The 19,886-nt window shown below is 40.3% G+C and overlaps 1 protein-coding gene across 1 annotated transcript in view; it reads right to left on the bottom strand.

The window, feature by feature from the left end:
• Cdc73 (cell division cycle 73) overlaps nt 1-13,183 on the bottom strand; it is a 109,059-nt gene extending 95,876 nt beyond the window's left edge. The window contains exons 1-5 of the mRNA XM_005073452.4: nt 12,995-13,183; nt 9,899-10,004; nt 7,327-7,396; nt 2,181-2,243; nt 2,047-2,099 (exon numbers count right to left, since the gene is read on the bottom strand). Of these exons, the coding sequence (XP_005073509.1) occupies nt 2,047-2,099; nt 2,181-2,243; nt 7,327-7,396; nt 9,899-10,004; nt 12,995-13,125 (423 nt within the window). The 5' untranslated portion in view covers nt 13,126-13,183. The remainder of the gene's footprint in view (nt 1-2,046; nt 2,100-2,180; nt 2,244-7,326; nt 7,397-9,898; nt 10,005-12,994) is intronic.
• Nucleotides 13,184-19,886: the final 6,703 nt, after the last annotated feature.

Here is a 19,886-nt window from a genome sequence, read left to right as displayed (position 1 = left end):
CTTGGGCATATACCCAAAGGATGCTCAATCACACCACAAGGACACTTGCTCAACTATGTTTACAGCAGCGTTATTCGTAATAGCCAGACCCTGGAAACAACCTAGCTGCCCCTCAAACCAAGAACACAATGGAGCATTACTCAGTGGTTACAAAAAAACAATGACATGAAATTTGTAAGCAAATGTATGAACTAGAAAAAAAAATCATCCAGACCCAGAAAGACAAACATGGTATGCACTCACTCATAAGTGAGTATTAGATGTAAAGCAAAGGATAACCAGGCTACAATCCACAGCCCTGGAGAAGCTGGGTAACAAGGAGGACCCTATAAGGGATTTATGGATTTCTCTGAGAAGGGGAAATAGATAAGATGTCCTGGGTAACCTAGGGGAAGGGGGGAAGACTGATGGAGGGGATAGGGGAATGGGAACATAAGGCATCGGGTTGGTTGAGTTAGGGGTGAGCAAGGGGAAGAGTAATGAAAGAGATAATGTGATAGAGGGGGCCATTTTGAAAAAACCTAGTGACAGGGAAACTCCCAGGAATCCACAAGGATGCCCCCAGTTAAGACTAATAGCAATAATGGAAAGAGTGCCTCAACTGGCCTTCTCCTGTAATCAGATTCGTGACTACCCTAATTGTCAACTGAGAGCCTTCATCCAGTAATGCTGGATCACAATACGCTGGGCCCTCCCACATGAATCACTAATTTAAAAAATGCTCTACAGGCTTGTCGACAGTCCAATTTTAAGGAGGCATCTTCTCAATCGGGGTTCCCTCCTCTCAGATGGAAGCAGATGCAGAGATTCACAGTCAAGCACTGGGCCAAGCTCTGGGAGTCCAGTTGGAGAGAGGGAGGAGATTGTACAAGCAAGTGGGGTCAAGATCATGAAGGGGAACCCCACAGAGACAGCTGACCTGGGATAATGGGAGCTCAAGGACTCTAGACCAACAGCTATGGGGCCTGCATGAGACCAACTTAGGATCTCTGCATGTGGTAGACAGTTAGTTGTAGCTTGGTCTGTTTGTGGGGCCCCCTAGCAGTGGGATCAGGACCTGTCCCCAGCACATGAGATGGCTTTTTGGAACCTATTTCCCATGCAGACTTGATGCAGGGGGAGGAGCTCAAGTGATATCACAGGTTTTGTTGACTCCCATGGCACACCTGCCCCTGCCCCTCTCTGAAGGGAAGAGGGGTGGATGGGGAATAGACGGGAAGAGAGGAAGGAGTGGAAACTGTGGCTAGTATGTAAAACAAATGAAAAATAATATTTTTTAAAAAAGGAAAATACCAGAAATAAAAAAGGAAAGGGGAAGGGAAGGGGCTGAGCAGGCCAGTAAGCAGCACCCCTCCAGGGCTTCTGCGTCACCACCTGCCTCCACATTCCTGCCCTGTTTGAGTTCCTGTCCTGACTTCCCTCAGTGATGAATATCCCCCATGCTACCTTATTCTAGAAGTCAGAGAACCAATTCTGGCTCCCACCATCTTATAGTTTTATTAAAACAACTACATTTACCTATCAATTTATGTGTGATTTATGAATGCTTACTATATATGTGTGTATATAGTAACAGAGACTAGAAAGATGGAAACACGACAATCTAAGACTGAAGGGCCCTGAAAACCTAAAATATTTAGCACACAACCTTTAACATGATCAGATAATAGTTTCTTACCCTAGACATAGGGCATTGTTTCCATAGAATAAGGCAAAGAATAGCAAAGAAAATAAAATGGCATATTCACCACAGAACTTAATACAGTATAACGCAAGCCCCCTATTGATCTACTTTTCAGGAAAAAAAGGCTGCTAGAATTTTTATTTTTCAAGACAAAATTCTCTGTGTAATTGCCCTGGCTATCCTGGGACTCTCTCTGTAGACCAGACTGGCCTTGAACTCACAGAGATCCGCCTGCCTCTGCCCCCCAAGTGCTGGGATTAAAGGCATGCACCACCACTGCCCAGTCTATGAAAAATTCTTATTTCTACACAATTCCAATTTCAGTATGAAACACATTACTTTAAAAATTAGAGTTCTATTACCTCAATTCGTGGTTTCTTTGCTTCTGCTAAAACTTCATCTGCAGCTCTTTTGACTGTAAGAAAAAAGAAGCAAGTAAGTGTGCACTTTAGGAAAGGGATTTTAAAGTTCAAGATAAAGATGTGACATGGTGTACCTTGAGTGGACCGCTGAAGACCTATTTCCAGGGGGGCACTCCTATCTATGCTTGCTGATGTTGCTGAAAATGAAAAAGAAAAATCATATAAGCATATCAACATTTGCACATATATTTTAGATGTTATTCCAGGAGAAATGCTCAAGCTTTGTTTTATTTCTTATATCCATAGGAGGATTTCCCTAGGTAAGATGGTTTCAAAAAGCAGCTCTATTAAAGTATTTTATTAACAGGATGTCTCTGTGTTCTAAAGTCTGTGAAAGAACAAATGATTCTTAACAGTTTAGCTTACAAACTAGTGAGATGTCGATTACTTAAGTTAAACGGTCAGTTCAGATTATTCTCCCCCATTAAAAAAAAAAAACACATTTAGAGAGTATGCTTCCTCCAAATACTTAAATATACACACTATCAAATTAATATACAAATTTTAGTTATTCACAATCAGTAGGACACTTCCAACTATCCTTCAAATTATTTTACTTTTAAATGGCTCAAAATAAAACTATTCAAAAAGAGTACCTGGGCCCCTTCCACCAAGTTCCTACGCCCCTATATAACAAGTTATTGTCTTGCATATCCTTCTACAAATACAAGAAATACAAACTACACTTTATTTGTACCTTTGTGCACAAAGGCAGCATAATACACAGGATATTCTAAAACTTGTTTACCATTTACAAAAGAGTACAAGCTTGGACACCTCTTCCATACCAGTACACAGGTAGTTCCCTAACTTTGTCTTTTTACATCTATGGGGTATCCTATTGTATGGAATAATTATAATTCATTTGACTAGTTCCCTATGAGTAGGCAGTTCAATTCTAAGTCTTTTGTTATTACAAACAATAGCATGAAGAAACTCTTCACATGCATGTCACATTTTACATCTTTTTTTTTTTTGGTTTTCTGAGACAGGGTTTCTCTGTATTGTTTTTGAGGCTGTCCTGGAACTCGCTCTATAGACCAGGCTGGCCTTGAACTCACAGAGATCCTTCTGCCTCTGCCTCCCAAGTGATGGGATTAAAGGGGTGTTCTACCAACGCATGGCCACTTTTTACATCTTAAAATACAGCTCTAGGACAAATGTAGAGTTTCTATTTCATTTGTAATGAACTGTCAACAACTTCAGAAGATTATAAAGTAACACAACCAACAATGCCGAATGCTCCCTCGCAGTCTCACCAGAGTTTACTGACAAACAGCAAAATTTAAAGTCTTATCTTTATACCCTTTAAATCTGTAATTTATTATAAAATTACAAGTGATTTACCACCTTTTCTGTTAATTATATGTTCATTATAACTATTCAAGCTGTTGGTCTTTTGTGTGTCTATTTCCAAGGTCATACTTCTTGTGGTAACTAGTATAACTAACTACAGCAGATGAAACATTTTCCTAGTATATCTTTTTTGTTGGTGGTGGTTTGGTTTTTTGTTGTTGTTGTTTTCAAGACAGGGTTTCTTTGTGAAGCCCTGAGTATCCTGGAACTAGTTCTGTAGACCAGGCTAGTCTAGAACTCACTGAGATCCACCTGCCTCTGCATCCTGAGGTTTTTAATCACCACTGCCTTGCTGTTTTTTAATGATAGAGAACTTTTCATTTTTAATCAAAATACTAACTAATAATCCCATTACTCTCACACATCTTTATTCAAATGGTAAATTTGATATGTGTATTTCTGGAGTCAGATGCACTACCATCATACCGTAAGGTCAGCCTCACATCTGTATTTCTTATCTAACATATGAAAATTGTTTTATTAATGTATCTATTCATTCTCAGTTTTTAAATCACTAGGTCTTTTAAGTTCTACACTCCAGAATAATTAGTATCTTTATATTTGTTTTTCCTCAAATTAAGATACTCAATTTTACCAAATAAAGCTTAAAATTATTTGTGTAGTTCTACTGCTCAAGAAAAGTTGCCTAGGCTTTTGTTGAGATCATGCTTTTAAACATGTAACACAAGTTAACAGTGAATGTCTTTAAGCAATTATAACATTATCTTAACTGCAGTTTAACTTTTCCATGAACTAGTAACATCTTTGCTTAATTCAAAACAATACATTTGAGAACTAAATTTGTCCTATAGGTAACACACTCTCCCAAAGTGAACAGATTTACCAGGTGCATCTGAAATACTTAGCAAAACTAAATTTTTAAGAGAGAATAAGAGTGAGCCTAAGAAGAAAAGAATGTATTTTTTAAAGTTTTACCATGACACCAAGGGGACAAGGTGCAGGTTCCCTCCCTCCAGCCTTGACCCCTTAGAGCTTAAGCCCTCTCCAGGGGCCTGTAGCTAAGTGGGTCCTGCCAGGAAAGGGTCTTGGATTCTGTGCCCCTTGGGGAACAGGAATGAGTTACTTCAGGTGGGGTGGGGCAGCCTGAACTGTACCACCGTTTTGGTTTTTTTGCCTATGTTGCTTCTGAACCACAAACTGTATAAAACTGATGGTTAAAAAAAAAAAGGTTTACCATGATTCTGATTCTCATGATTAAGTTTGCTTTGATTCAAACAAAAATAAAGAGTCTTTTTTTGATCTTTGCATCTCAACTGCCTTTGTTTGCAGGAATTTCAGGATTCCTCCTCATTCTTTGTTTACCCTGTATGAAAGTAATAAGACTTTGCATAATACAACTAAAGAGCCTGCTATACAAACCCAGCAATCTAACTTTGATTCTTAGAAGCTACATAAAGGTAGAAGAAGAGAACTAACTCCAAGTTATTGTCTGACCTCCACATACGAGCTGTGGCACATACAACCACACACATAAAATTTGCCCAAAAAAGAAAAAGAAAAAGAAGTTGTAAAGACTAGGTTAGGAACTTGCAGAATGAAAATATCACAAGAAAGCAGCCCTGGAGGTCTTCCTATTATGCACAATATTCTCTACACAAACCAACACTACAGCCTAAAACATGGGGCAGAACGTGTAACACAGCTGCTATTAACAGTAACAAATTCTATCCCAGGGAAGGTGAGATCTAGTCTATTTCTATAGTACTAATTTATGTATATCCTATAAAAAATTACTCAAATTACTATACACTGCTGTTCTAAACCTTAATGAGTAATAAAATAAGTCAAGTGAAACAATTGTTACTTTAAGGTTCACTCTCTAGTAGACAATATCAAAAAAAAATCAATAAATATAACTTCGGGTAAAAATACAGCATTTGTTTGGAAAATAAATAGGATTTGATTACACACAGACAGACATGAGGGTGGATGTTATTTTGCACTTTAGAATGGTCAGAGATGTCTTCAATGACAGAACGATACCTGCAAGAATATGAGCATGGATGGAAGATGGGAGCCCAATAACAATAAGACAATTGAAGACAAAAAGAAAAGCGATCACAGAGCCTCTAAGATTAACTAAACCAACTGAAAGATCACTGACTGCTTTGATAAAAAAAAAAAAAGAATGATGGAGGATGAAGTCAGAGATTTAGGCAGAAACATGATCATTGAGTTTAAATGGTAAGAAGCATGAGCTTTATCCCACGTGTGATAGAACCCACAGATGGCCCTACGTAGACAAATGGCTCATTAAATTTACACAGTTTTTCAAAGACAAATCTTGTTAAATACAGAATAAACTATCAAATAAAGAGTAGGAGCATATGAGGAGATTTTAGAAAAAAGAAGTGGGATACGGCTGGAGTAGAGTGGGAAAACTGTCATGGTTTTCACACCTGAGAAAAGGACTTATGTCCAAAAAATACTTTCACTGGAGTTTATGTCCTAAGTCACTTCATGAAGTCACATAAGGAACCATCACTCCTCTCTAAGATGAGAACAGACTCACTGTTTTGTTTTGTGTGGGTGGAAATGGAAAGGAGAAAATTGGGCACTCTATTTTGGACATGCTAGATTTCAGAAGCCTGTTAAGCATTTAAAGAAAGATGACAACAGTAAATTTATAAATATGAAGCAGAGTCAGTTGGAGATACATGCAATTGACTTGAACATGGGGTTTGGAGCACTGATTCTCTCATCAAGATGAAGGCTCATGTATAAATTTGACTTCTCAAAAAACTGCTCAAAAAACTAATACATTGCTGTTTACCAGAAGCTACTTAACAATAAGATAGTCAGTAACCCATAATTTAGTTGTACACATGATACATTATGGAAGCATTATCTAAGAACTGAAAGAAATCGCTTCTTACAACATACAATATTCTCAATAGGTAATCTCATTACAAGATTATATTACATGACATTTTAAGCAGATACTTGTGCTTACCGAGCTCAATGAAACTGTCAGAGATGATTATTAAACTGTAACATACTACCCTTGACTTTATAGTTATAACTTAATACTGCATCTTATTTGTTTACATTTCTCTCAATAGTAAATAATATCAATATGGTATAGAAATATCATGTGACAAAGATATTCTGAAAAGTAAACAATGAAAAGAAAGAATACCCAAAGTCTAGGGTTGCAAACACCAAGTGAAGAACTTCAAAACCGCACTCTCAAACAGTAGCAAATGTTCCTAAGTGAAGACAGTAAAAAGAAACAAAGGATATGGCAACTCCAAATCTCTCTAACTGTAATGGGATAGTAAGGATGAAAGCTAAGCAGGAGGAACTTCCAGCAGGTAAAGAAGTAGCGATATTATGTCAAGTCTTTCTTTTTATAGTAATAAAAACAGTGATGACAGAAATATGCAATCAGCCAGGCAGTGCTTTAATCCTAGCACTCTGGAAGCAGACAGGCGGATCTCTGTGAGTTCAAGGCCAGCTTGGACTAAATAGTGAGCTCCAAGACAGCGACGGCTACATAGAAAGGCCCTGTCTCAAAAAAAAAAAAAAAAAAAAAAAAAGCAGAGAGAAATATGAAATCAAAAATAATTTGTAAAGAATACACATTTCTACATGCATTCTAAAAGGTGATCATTCAGAAGAAGGGGAAAACAGAAATAGTAATTACAGAGACATGTTTATGACTAGAATCCTTGTGCAAGGGTGGAGTGACAGCCTAAAACTAGACAACGCTGTGCATCTCCAGGGAGAAGCACACAGACACAGCTTCAGGTAAGTAGCAATATAGTCTTCTCACTACATCTTATTTCATAAGGAAGACTGAAAACAATGTTTAAAAGTGGGTGCAATTTTAAAACTACTCACATGCTTCCCCATTGAGATATCCAAGTAGATCTTTTCGGTCAGGTCTTCTAACCACAGGAATATTTTCGGTCTGAAGCCAAAATTACAAATTAGATATTGAGTGGAAGCAACTATGAAACTTGATAAATATCATGTAGCCTCTGAATTTATTGAACATACCTTAGTAACATCTATTTAAACTCACATTTGTTTTTTTAAAAACAGCTAAAAATTATCTAAAATTCTTGAAAATTGCCGGGTGGTGGTGGCGCACGCCTTTAATCCCTGCACTCGGGAGGCAGAGGCAGGCGGATCTCTGTGAGTTCGAGGCTGGGCTGGACCGACAGCCTCCAAAACAATACAGAGAAACCCTGTCTCGGAAAACCAAAAAAAAAAAAAAAAAAAAAAAAAAAAAAGCACTTTTTAAAAGATGATTAAAACAAATAAAATGTATACTTCAGGAATCAAGTCTTCTTTGGACCAATGAATTTTGCCTTTACAATTTTCCTTATCATTTTGCATTTTGAGTTCCAGGACAGGCTCCAAAGCAATACAGAGAAACCCTGTCTCTAAAAACAAAACAAAAACAAAAAACAAAAACAGGGGCTGGAGAGATGGCTCAGAGGTTGAGAGTACTGACTGTTCTTCCAGAGGTCCTGAGTTCAATTCCCGGCAACCACATGGTGGCTCACAACCATCTACAATTCAATCTGGTGCCCTCTGCGGGTATGTGGGCAGAGAACAGTATATGTAATAAATAAATAAATTTTTAAAAAAAATGAAGCAGTAATACTTAGTATCACTAGTCAATTACCTCACAATGACCACTATATATCACAACAACACCCAGTATTTGCACATAATTTTTTGTCCTAACTGAACAAATAAAGCACTTAATTTTTTTTCAAAGATCAGGCTAAATTTTAGTTTTTCCTTATGAGTATATATACAAGTTTCTGTCTTTGTCATTTTTTAATCAGCCTACATGGAACATTACACATATCTGATGAGGTATTTCTGAATCACTTAAAGTATAGCCCACATTGGAGCCATCTGAGAAGCTACAGGTCTGCTGACACTAAAAGGCACCAGGGGTCAGGAGCACCTACTCCAGGAAGAGTCAGTGCAACAGAGCTAATAACATGGCAATTAAAAAAGCAACCTTTAAGCCGGGCGTTGGTAGCGCACGCCTTTAATCCCAGCACTCAGGAGGCAGAGGCAGGCCGATCTCTGAGTTCGAGACCAGCCTGGACTACCAAGCGAGTTCCAGGACAGCCTCCAAAGCCACAGAGAAACCCTGTCTCGAAAAAACCAAAAAAAAAAAAGCAACCTTTAATCTGTACAACTATTATAGAACCTCAGATTTCTACTCCTTTTAAGTGGGAAAATTCTTAAGAAAATAAGTGTTACATCTTATATGACTTTAAAATCCTAGGGTCCACAGTAACAACTGTAACTATTAGTTATGAATTGTAACCACTATAAAGAATATAATCTTTAAATCTCTAAGTACTTAAATTATTTAACAATTAATTCTAATTATTGCTTGATTCAGTTTTGTTTTTTTTGGTTTTTTTTTTTTTTTTCCGTTTGTTGTTTTGAAACAGGGTTTCTCTCTAACAGTCCTGGTTGTCCTAGAACTCAAGAGATCCACCTGCCTTTGCCTCCCAAATATTGAGATTAAAGGCTTGCTCCACCACTGTCCAATGCCTGATTCATTTTTATTTAAAGCTCTAATAAAGAACAATGTAATGGTCAATTGCTAATATTTTCCCTGCTACTTACCAATTTTAAGTATTTAAAAATGTATTTAACATTGAATGTGTTTCTTTCTTTTTCTGAAAAGCAGTCCTACTGAATATGAATACTGAAGCCATTCAAAGTGAGTTCTTTCTCAGTTGGTCCAAATAACAAACTGCTATGCACAAACTGCAGCTATCACTGCTTTGAAGGAAATTTATAAACGTAAATTTCCTACAACATAATACAATCCAGCAGTAGTGTGAAATAGTCAAAGAGTAGCTCTTGTGATGGAAAGCACAATGATGGTGCTTATGAAGTCTGTTTTAAGAATTTAAATTTACTACTTTAAATTAAAACAATGCACTAACATGTACTCATAAGCTAAAACATTTAGAGTGAACATTTGATTATATCAATATCTCCAAAATAATTCTATGTGTTACTCCACCAAGATCTGATAAGGACCTCATTTTTAAAAGCTAAAGGGCTGTGGGTACCTCTAGGACTTACATAGTATTCATGAAGCCCTGGTTCGGTGTCCAACACCATATGAACAAGGCATGATTGCACACACATTTAATCCCAGAACTTGAGGTAGAGAATCAGAAGTTCAAGATCATCCTCAATCCCAGAACTTGAGGTAGAGAATCAGAAGTTCAAGATCATCCTCACCTACAAAGATTCTGGAGGCCAGCCTGGGCTCCACGAAACCTGTGTTCCTCCTCCAATACCCAATTGAGTAAATCACACAGCAACTTAATTTTGACTGTCCAAAACCATTTCAGGGAAAGTTTTCCACACCAAACAATGATTGTTTAATCAATGAAATGTTAAAATGAATTCTACTTACAGCTGCACGTCGGACATAAACAGGATGAGAAAGATGCACATTATTAAGTAGAAATAAGATAGAATCCAATGTGTAGTATTCTCTGGGTTGGCCTTCCTTTCCAGTCCTAAAATGATTAAAGCATGAGTTTTATTAAAGTGTTCAAATCAAATATTTGACCTTAGTTACATGTATTCATTCATCTATAGCTAACTGATTATCTAACAATGTATTTAACACAGCAAAAATATATGTGCAATATAAATGCTCACAAGTGAGTTGTTGTTGAGACAAAAAGACAAAATAAAAACGAAAGAAACAGAGCATATAAATTCCTATTCTAAAATACTATATGTACTTTTTTCTTTTCCATTTCTAAGCAAGGTCTCATGTATCCCAGCTGCCCTCGAACCCGCTACATAGCTGAGGGTGGCATGTTGTATGTGATGCCAGAGATCAAATGCAGGAACCCATCCGTGCTAGGCAAGTACTCAGCCTCACTTTACACAGAAATTGAGTTCTGGGCTCTGTCAACAGAGAAAGCCAGCCAACTGCACAATGGAAAGGGTCATTCAGAGAAAACAAACTGCTTAGGGGAAGGTATCACTAGGGCTTCACTTACAAAATGAACATCTTATGGTTCTTTCCAGACAAGATACTGCCATACAACACCCTCAACAATATACTGAAAAGTAAACAGGGTCAACTTCACAGGCGATCCTTAAAATGTCTCTCAAACTAAACACAAAACCAAAATACACTTCTATCTGTGATTAGACAATGTAGCAATGTAGTCTTGGGGGGGGTACAAGCTCTCTAATGCAAACACACACACAGTTTTCCAAGTCTCCCTTCTTCCTCCATTTATAGTTATTATGGTTAAACTATATGACTCCATCTGTCAATGTCCTAAACCTACCTTAATAACTTCTATTATCATTTTTCCTCTATGAAATCAGTCATTACTTGTTAATCACTACAAACTAATCAATACAAAGTAATTATAAAAACTAGCAGAAAGTACTGACTGCATGAAGGGTACTGATTAGTCTTTTACACATGTACATATTTATGTGCATACATGTAGAAAATAACTGCTGAAGATCTGATGTTGAAAGTTTCAATGTTTTTCTAAGCTTTACTTTTCACTTGTTTATAAGCGCTTGTCAAAACATGTCCTTTCAGGTTTCATATCTTAAATATACAGTCCCCTCATAATGGAAGACTATTCCCCCATTTCACTCAGAATTCTTACCCATTCGCTAAAGCTTATCCATCTGTTTATGCATTTATTCAAGGAAGGGGATTTGTAGAATGGAGGCATGTCAAGAATTTCCATGAACCGCCCCCTAGACATAAACAACTTTGGGTAGGGGTGTCGAGACAAGGTTTCTCTGTGTAGCTTTGACTGTAGCAGAACTCGAGCTTTGTATGAGGCTGGCCTGGAACTCAGAGATCTGCCTGCCATAGCCTCCAGAGTGCTGGGATTAAAGACGTGCACTGCTCAGTTTAGAAGTAAACTAAACAGCTGTTCTCATCCGATCAGCTAGAAACATTTCACATCAACTTAATCTGCTTCATCTTTTCTACCCAAAATAGGCTAACCTTGTGTAAGGCTGGAAGGAACCAGAGTTTTCAGCTTTTTCCTAGTTCTCAAATTAAACTTTATACCTTGAGTCGCTTTGTTTCCTTTTGTTTCCTTGGGGGGGGTGGGAGGGTTGGTTTCTCTGTTAAACAATCCTGGCTGTCCTGAAACTTGCTCTGTAGACCAGTCAGTCTGGCCTTGAACTCAGAGAGCCACCTGCCTCTGCCTCCCTAGTGCTGGGATTAAAGGCTTTCACCACCACACACAGCTATACCTTGAGTTTTTAATGAAAAATATTCATTAAAATCCAATTTCTGAGGCCGGGCGTTGGTGGCGAACACGCCTTTAATCCCAGCACTCGGGAGGCAGAGGCAGGCGGATCTCTGTGAGTTAGAGGCCGGGCTGGACCGACAGCCTCCAAAACAATACAGAGAAACCCTGTCTCGTAAAAACAAAAACAAAAAAACCAAGTTCTGCATAATTTATTTGAAAGAGTAAGACACGGTAAACTCGGAATGTCACTTAATCAGCATTTCAAAATGGGAATCAGTAAGTCAAAAGAAATCTTAAAGTTTTCTAGTTTTTCATTGACCATTCATAAAATCATTCAGTCAAACAAAAAATGGGTACCAAAATTCTGACTCCGTGATTCTATCAAAGCGACGCATCAATGACAATAACGTCATTAAAGAGGCCCCCAAAGGATTATTAAACTTGATCCTCGGTGATTTCCTGAATGGCTTAAATTAATCCATGGCATGCATGGATCAATATTCCCAAACATTTTTCGTTAGGGCGCTTTCCGAAAAGCACATAGGATCAATTTCTCAGACCCGTATGTAAAAAAAAGACCTCAACGGCATTTCACCAGTAACTTGCTGCCCAACCAAGTCCTGCTTTCATCTGGAACACTCATCTTGCAGACTTCCAAACTCTCCCAATCTCTCTTTCCTGAACTTCAAGTAGTAGTCTATCCCCTTCTCTTTTTTATCTTGAGGGATAGCATCACCCTCCCCAACGGAAGGGGGGGCGGGAAAGAAACAAAATTACCCTAGCGCTCCAAAACCCAAAGGAGACAGTTGCAACACATGGCAGCCCCTGGACGAAAAAAAAACACTAAGAACAAAAAGCGACTTGGTGGCCGCCAGCTGCTGCGCTCTGTGCTTCTGTACCTACTAGGTCCAGGTAGCCGTTCAGCAAGCAGCCGTGCCCGGCGCGGACACCCAACCTAGACATCTGGGTGACCACCAACTGGGCAAAGTCGGAAACTCCCAAGGTCCCTTCCCCTGCGGCTTGTCCAGCACAGAGAAGACCTGATGGCTCCAGAACCCGCTCCGCCTCTCCCCTGCTCACCCGAAAAGTGCAACTTCTGCTGCAGGGAATAACTTTTCCCCAAAGCACCCTTTTTTTCCTCCCATCCCCGAGGGACCGGGCAGGGGGGAAGAAGGAGGAGGGCTTAGGGACGAGGTCGCCCAGGGGCGCCAGGCGCTGCCCCGCCACCACCACTAGGCCACGGGCGACGACGCACTCACCCCCAAACCACATAGTTGGTCTTCACGTTCTTGGGCCAGGAGAACTCCCCGAAGATGACTTCGTCTCCCTTGACCACGATCTCCTTCTTCTGGATGTTGTACTGTCGCAGGACGCTGAGCACGTCCGCCATCTTCGCCCCCCTTCGCTGCCGCCGCCGCCGCCGCCGCGGGCCCCGGCCACCGCCGTCGCCGCCGCGCCTGCCTCCTCCTTCCCCCGGCGCCTCGCCCTCGCCGTCCGCCGCCGCCGCCGCCGCCGCCGCCGCCGCGAACCAACAGCCGCCGCCACCAACAGCCGTCCGCGTCTACGACAGCAGCACGGGCAGTAGCCACCCAGGCCGCCGAGGACCCCGCGCTATATAAGGCAAGGCCCCGCCGCGGGCTGCCCGCGGAGAACGCCTGACCGACCCACGCTCCGACAGCTCCGCGGGCCGCCGCCAGGGGGCGGTGCGACCGGACCAGCGGACCAGCCTCCCAGACTCCCGCGGGGCACGCCGCCGACTCCGGGGAGACCGGGAGAGCGGCCCCGCCGCTCCCAGGTGCCGAGCATTAGCGGGACGGGGCCCGGCTCCGGTTCCGGCTCCGGTTCCACGGCGCGCACCGGGCGAGCGCATAGCATGAGCTGGGCGAGCGAGCGAGCGAGCGACAGGTGCGCGCGCACCTGCCGGGCGCTCCTGCGCGGGGCATCCTAGAGCGCGCGCCGAGTTCATTAACTTTCCCCGCGCGTGGCTTACTTAGCTTTCCTCCCAGTGCAGTTTGCCGACCTTTTAGGTCCCTGTGGTCAGGATGAGCTACCACCGAAAACTGGGGGTGGTTCGGAATGTAGACGTTTTGTAGTTTGAGTTGTGATTAGGGGTGCATGTGCAAAGTGGAGAAGACGAGTTGGAAAACAGTTCGGGCATCATTTGTGAGGGGCTGGTCTCCCAATGCTTGGTTGATGGACAGAATGAAATGAATACGAGAGTTAAGCTGAAAGCATCCTAAGGCGCTGATGAAATACAATTAATTGTTGACTCTCCCCCCACACACACACACACACTTCCTTTTTTTTTGGAAATAACTTTTTCCATCCCCGCAACTTCTCCCGGGTAATCAATCACCAAAAGCCTCAAATGGTTTCAGGTTGGGAGCAGGGAAGCTATCGCTCAGAAATCTCAAACTATTAATTACTACGCTTTCAGACTTCCGAGTTGTTTGGTTTGGTTTGGTTTGGTTTGGTTTGGTTTGGTTAGGTTTGGTTTGGTTTTCGAGACAGGGTTTTTCCAGGCTGGCCTTGAACTCACAGAGATCCATCTGCCTGTGTCTCCTGAGTCCTGGATTAAAGGTGTGCTCCACCACTGCGGGGCCTCTATGGCTGTGGCTACATTTACAGTCTCATCTTCAGGCAAGCTTTATTAGATTATAAACCAACTATCACCACAGTAGTTAGCGCCCTCGGTAATAAATGTTTTCCCAATAGGATCAGCAGCTGGTGACTAAGCCTTTCACACAGTATTTCTTGAAAGGAGGGAACACTTCATAGCCAAATAATAACATATTTATACATGTATATGGACACACATCCATGTAAGTCCACATAATACATACATTGTTGCTATTATTATTTTCATCAAAGTGTGATATTATAATTAGTCATGATAACACAAAAAATAAAGTTATCATTATAATTTCATGTGTTCCTTTCTTGCTTTCTTTATGAAATTTTGAATTTCTTAACTGCATTATTTATTTCCCTGTAAGGGAAATTTATTTGTTATTTATTCCCTGTGAGGATAATCTATCTGTGTGCAACAAATTCTTTCCGTTTGTCTAAGAAGGTGTTTATACCTCCTTCAGTTTTACAGGATAATTTTAAAAAATGTGAAGCTGTAGTTTAGCAAAGTTTCAGGCTTTTATTTTGTTTGGGGGGGCGCGGATTGCTTGTTTGTTTGAAGAAGTGTGTCTTGCTATGTGGCTGAGATTGACATCAGACTCACCTAGTAGCCGGGGCTAGCTCAAACTGTCTATGCTCTTGCCTTTACCTCCTGAGTGTTAGGTATAGATGTCGGCACCATATGCAGCTTGTCTCAGCACTCTGAAGACCTCACTGTGCTCTCTTCTGTTTGCATGTTGTCTCCAAGGTAAATGAAACTCTTTGCCTTGTTCCTTTATTGCTCAGGTATTTTCCCACTTCTGGAATTATTCAGAATTTAGTGACTTTCTTTTTAACCTAATATGTGCATATACTTATATGTGACAATATGATAACTTGATACCTACATGTAATGATCCAACCAGAGTAACTGGCATTTCTGTCTTGTCAAACAATTGTAACTGTGGATTATGAACATTGAGTACCATCTCTTCTAATTCTTTTTTGCATGTAATAGATTGTGTGGACAATAGTTACTGTTCTGTAGAACCTAAGAATGAACATTTCCTAGCTTTTGTATTTTGTATAAATGATAGGATTCTCTCTTTATCTCATATTTTCTGTAGTTTGGAATTAACACTTTGCAAGTGAAGGGTTTGTTGTGCTGTTGTTGTTTATTTTATTAGGGGGAAGGAGGGTGTTATTCTCTGTGGTGTTCTCTGAACTTCCTTGATCTGTGGCTTGCTATCTGACAGAAACTTATTGTTCTCTTATTTGCTGTTCCTTCCTGTATCTTCTTCTAATAGTCCTTGGATATTTAGTTCTATATCTTCCAATCTGTGTTGTCTTTGCTTTTCAGTTTGAGGGATTTCATTTGAAATTATTTCCAACTCATAAATTCTTTCCTCACTCATGTCTATTCTTTAAATAATCCCTTTAAAATCATTCCTTGTTTCTGTCACAGTAGTTTTGTTTTACTGTCCTACTTCATTTTTACAAGCAGGTTTTGCTGTTTAGCACTGGGTGGCCTGAAACTTGAGATATTCTTGCCTCTGTCTTCTGAGTCCTGTGATTGCAGGACGGTCCTGCCACGCCAGGCCCTGTTACTGTGTTTTGATCACTAGTGTTTCTTTGATGAGCTTTCCTTTCCCCTGCTGGCACTGCCCATCCGTCCTTGCCTGATGCCTTCCTTGTCCAGTAGCGCTCCCAACACATACATTATTGTTTTCATTCCGCCTCTTCTGATAATTCCAACAGTCCTGCCGTGTCTTTTTGATACTTTGATACATTCAAATCGTGTCTTTATTCTGTTTGAAAAACCTTAGTTTTTTTTTTCTTGATAACTGGGCATAATGTAGCATTAAAGGGAATTGCTATAAGACCTTGAAATGTGGCATTAAGTTACAAGGAAGGGAGCACACTCTGTAGACAGACAGCTAGCATTCAGTCTTTAAAGAGGGGGCGTGGAACTGAGCTGAGGACTCACCAGTTCTTCCTCAGTCTCAGAGACGCTGAACCATGAGAGTTCTCTGGTCATGTACGCATCTCTCTTCACCCGCACGGAAGGGCACAGATGACTGCAATTTGATAGTCTATCTCCTAGGTCAGGTTAGAATCTCAGGAAATTCCAGCAGACTACACTCAAGTTAACTGGTTGATCTTTAGAAGAAACCTTGTTATGAACAGAGTTCTCTGTTGTATTTCAAATTTCTCTTTTCTCTGCTCCTTGCTGGATAAAACAGGTGACTTGATTCTCTCTGATATTTACTGATAGAACACAGGTCCAAATCCTCAAAATTATTATAATAGCGAAATTACCAAGTCTCCCTAGGACTAGGTACCACTCGAAACTGCTTGCTCTGAGCCTCTAGCTACTCATCAGTGTGGTTGTTTAGATGAGAATGGCCCCATAGGTTCATATATTTGATACTTGGTCCTCAGAGTATGGAACTGTTTGGGAAGGATTAGGAGGTGTGGCCTTGTTGGAGGAGGTGTGCCACTGGGGTCAGACTTTGATGTTTCAAAAGTCCATGCTATTCCCACCTACCTCTCTTTGCCTGTTGGTTGTTGTCTCAAGATGTGAGCACTCAGCTACTGCACCAGTGCCTCGACCACCTGACTGCTGCCAGGCTCCCAGACATGACTGTCATGGATTCTAACCTGCTGCAACTGTGAGCCCAAATTAAATGCTTGCATGCTCATTGGGTTTTGTTACAGAAATGGAAATCAACTAAGACCATCAGCTATGCTGACACTTTCCAGCCCCGGCTCAGGTCCTTGTGTCTGTTTGTACGCAGAGACCTGTCCTCGGGGGATCTGTGTCTGTCCAGGTTTGGGGACAGTGGTTAGCCCCAAATCCTCTTCTCTCTTACAGATCTGAGAAAAGCAATTAATTGTTTATATGTTTATCTTATTTTAATTAAAATCAATTGTCTTCTGAGTTCCCTGCATATATAACCAACATATCTGGGTTCTATCTAAATAATAGGCATCAATACTTGTTTACTGATTAACCACTTCACTAATGTCTTATAGTCAAGGATCTGAGATTTACAATTTTAATTATTTTTGGTGCATTAAAATTTAATAAAATTAAAACTTTTAAAATGATATCCATTAATACACTTTCATTTACTAATTAGTTTTATATTTTAATTATGTATATTAAAATATCATGGACATATATATTCATATCTGGGAATTTTGGTGGGGGTAGTTGTTTTTGTTGTTGTTTTTCAAGAAAGGGTTTCTCTTGTGTAGTCCTGGCTGTACTGGTATTCACTCTGTAGACTAGACTGGCATCGAACTTAAGAGATCCACCTGTATCTGCCTCCTGGATGATGGAATTAAAGGAATGTGCCACTATGCCCAGCCTGGAACTTAAAAATAATATAGAAATAAATAATAAAAAAATAATGAAATAAATTTAACCTTGATCCTGTTTAAACACAACTTTGTGTTGACATCATTTTTCATGATATAAACTTTAAAGACAGAGCTGGGAGGTCATAACTCATTTAATTCCATCATTCATGAGGCAGACACAGGTGAATCTCTGAGTCTGAGGCTAGCCTGGTCTACAGATCGAGTTCCAGAACAGCCAGGGCTTTTACACAGAGAAATCTTCTCTCAAAAAACCAAAATAAAAAAACTTGAAGACTGAATCATGCCAGAATTTTCTTTCTTACCTTTAAATTAAGCCCTTGTTTTCTTATTTTGTAACTGTGGTTTAAAAAAGGCTGTTCAATAAGTACACTTTTCAAGGTTTGAAAAATAAACACAAAAAACTTACCAACACTTATATCACTTAGATATTCTGTCTTATTCTAATTGAATATTCCTAACATGAGGACACAACAACTGGATGTTTCTTTGCTCATTAGTGAATCTTTATAACTTTACAAAACAGATAAAAACAGAGAAAGAAACAGAACAAAAGGAAAGTGCTTCAAGCAAATACAGAATGACTACTGTAAAAGGTTAATTATGTTTTCTCTGCAAAGGGAAAGTCTGATGGAAAAATACCCATTATAGACTACACACATAGCTCAAATCATCATCAGAGAGGCTTCTGCCCACAGCTGATAGGAAAAGATGCAGATACCCACCTCCAAACATAAGGCAGAGACAGATAGAGCCCAGACTGGAGATCTCCATCAGGTCATTTCTCTTGGGGCTTAGAGAACCACACAGAAGAGGGGGAGTAAGAATTGTAGGAGGCAGGGCGGTCAAGGACACCAGGAGAACACAGTCCACAGAATCAGTTAAGCAGGGCTCATGCTCATAGAGACTGAAGTGGAAATCACAGAGCCTTCATGAGGGGATATGCATAGAGTATCTGCACATATGGTTATTAGTGTTTTGTGTGATTCCAGACAGTGGGAGAGGGGTGTCTCTGACTCTTTTACCTGTACATGGAACCCTTTTCCTCCTATTGGGTTGTCTGGCTGAGCCCTGACATGAAGATTTGTATCTAGTCTTATTGTATCTTGTTCTTGGTTCTTGGGTTGATGTCCTTAGGGGCCTGTTCTTTTCTGAAAGGAAATGGAGACACGGATCTGGGGGAGAGCAAATGTGTGGGTGCTAGGAGGAGTGGAATAAAAAAGAATAGAAAAAAATAAAATGCACACACGAAAGTATGATTTTATTTGTTTCTGTTATTGTTCTTTCAGTTTTTTAGATGAGTTCTCACTGAGAAGCTCTGGCTGTTCTGGCACTTGCTGTAGTCCAAGCCGGCCTTGAAATTCTGCCTCTTGAGTATTTAGGCTACAAGTGTACTCTATCACCAGCTCAAGAGTTTTATTATAGCTAATTTAGAGAATAATTTGGGGTCTACCAATTTTGTCTAGCTATACCATGGAGGAAATACCATCATTGTATTAATCTTCAAAATAAGTATATATAGAGGGTATCTTTGCTGTTGTTGCTCTGAGACAGGGTTCTAATGTAACCCAGGCTGCCCATAACCTAGCTATGTGGCTGAGAATGGCCTCGCACAACCAACCTTTCTGCCTTGCTGAGTGCTGTGTGGGATTACAGGCATGTGACATTGTACCATGTTGGATTACTGTTGGGGGCTGAACCCAAAACTGCATGCATGCTAGGCCAGCACCTTGCCAGCTGAGCTACATCTCTAATTCTAATGGTCTCTATTTATTTCTTTTAAACTTGCAACAAGCACAATTTCCTTACAAAAGATATTTCCCTTGTTCTTCTAAAGCCTTTTTGGAAGGGAAAATCTTGTTGAAAGTAGAGAAATGGTTGCTGGGCAGTGGTGGCGCACACCTTTAATCCCAGCACTCGGGAGGCAGAGGCAGGCGGATCTCTGTGAGTTCGAGGCTGGGCTAGACCGATGGCCTCCAAAACAATACAGAGAAACCCTGTCTCATAAAACCGAAAAAAAGAAAAAAAAAGAAAGTAGAGAAACGGGTACTCGGATTTAGCCTTGGTAAGGTTGGTGGTCAGACAGATAAATTATTAACATTAAAACTTGAAAAAACTGGAGGAAAGTGAGTGTTTGACAAGCAATAGTTAGTTTTCAAT

The sequence above is a fragment of the Mesocricetus auratus genome, unplaced genomic scaffold (genome assembly GCF_017639785.1).
Source record: "Mesocricetus auratus isolate SY011 unplaced genomic scaffold, BCM_Maur_2.0 Super-Scaffold_100676, whole genome shotgun sequence".
Classification (NCBI taxonomy): domain Eukaryota; kingdom Metazoa; phylum Chordata; class Mammalia; order Rodentia; family Cricetidae; genus Mesocricetus; species Mesocricetus auratus.
This window is presented reverse-complemented; position numbering and strand designations above follow the sequence as displayed.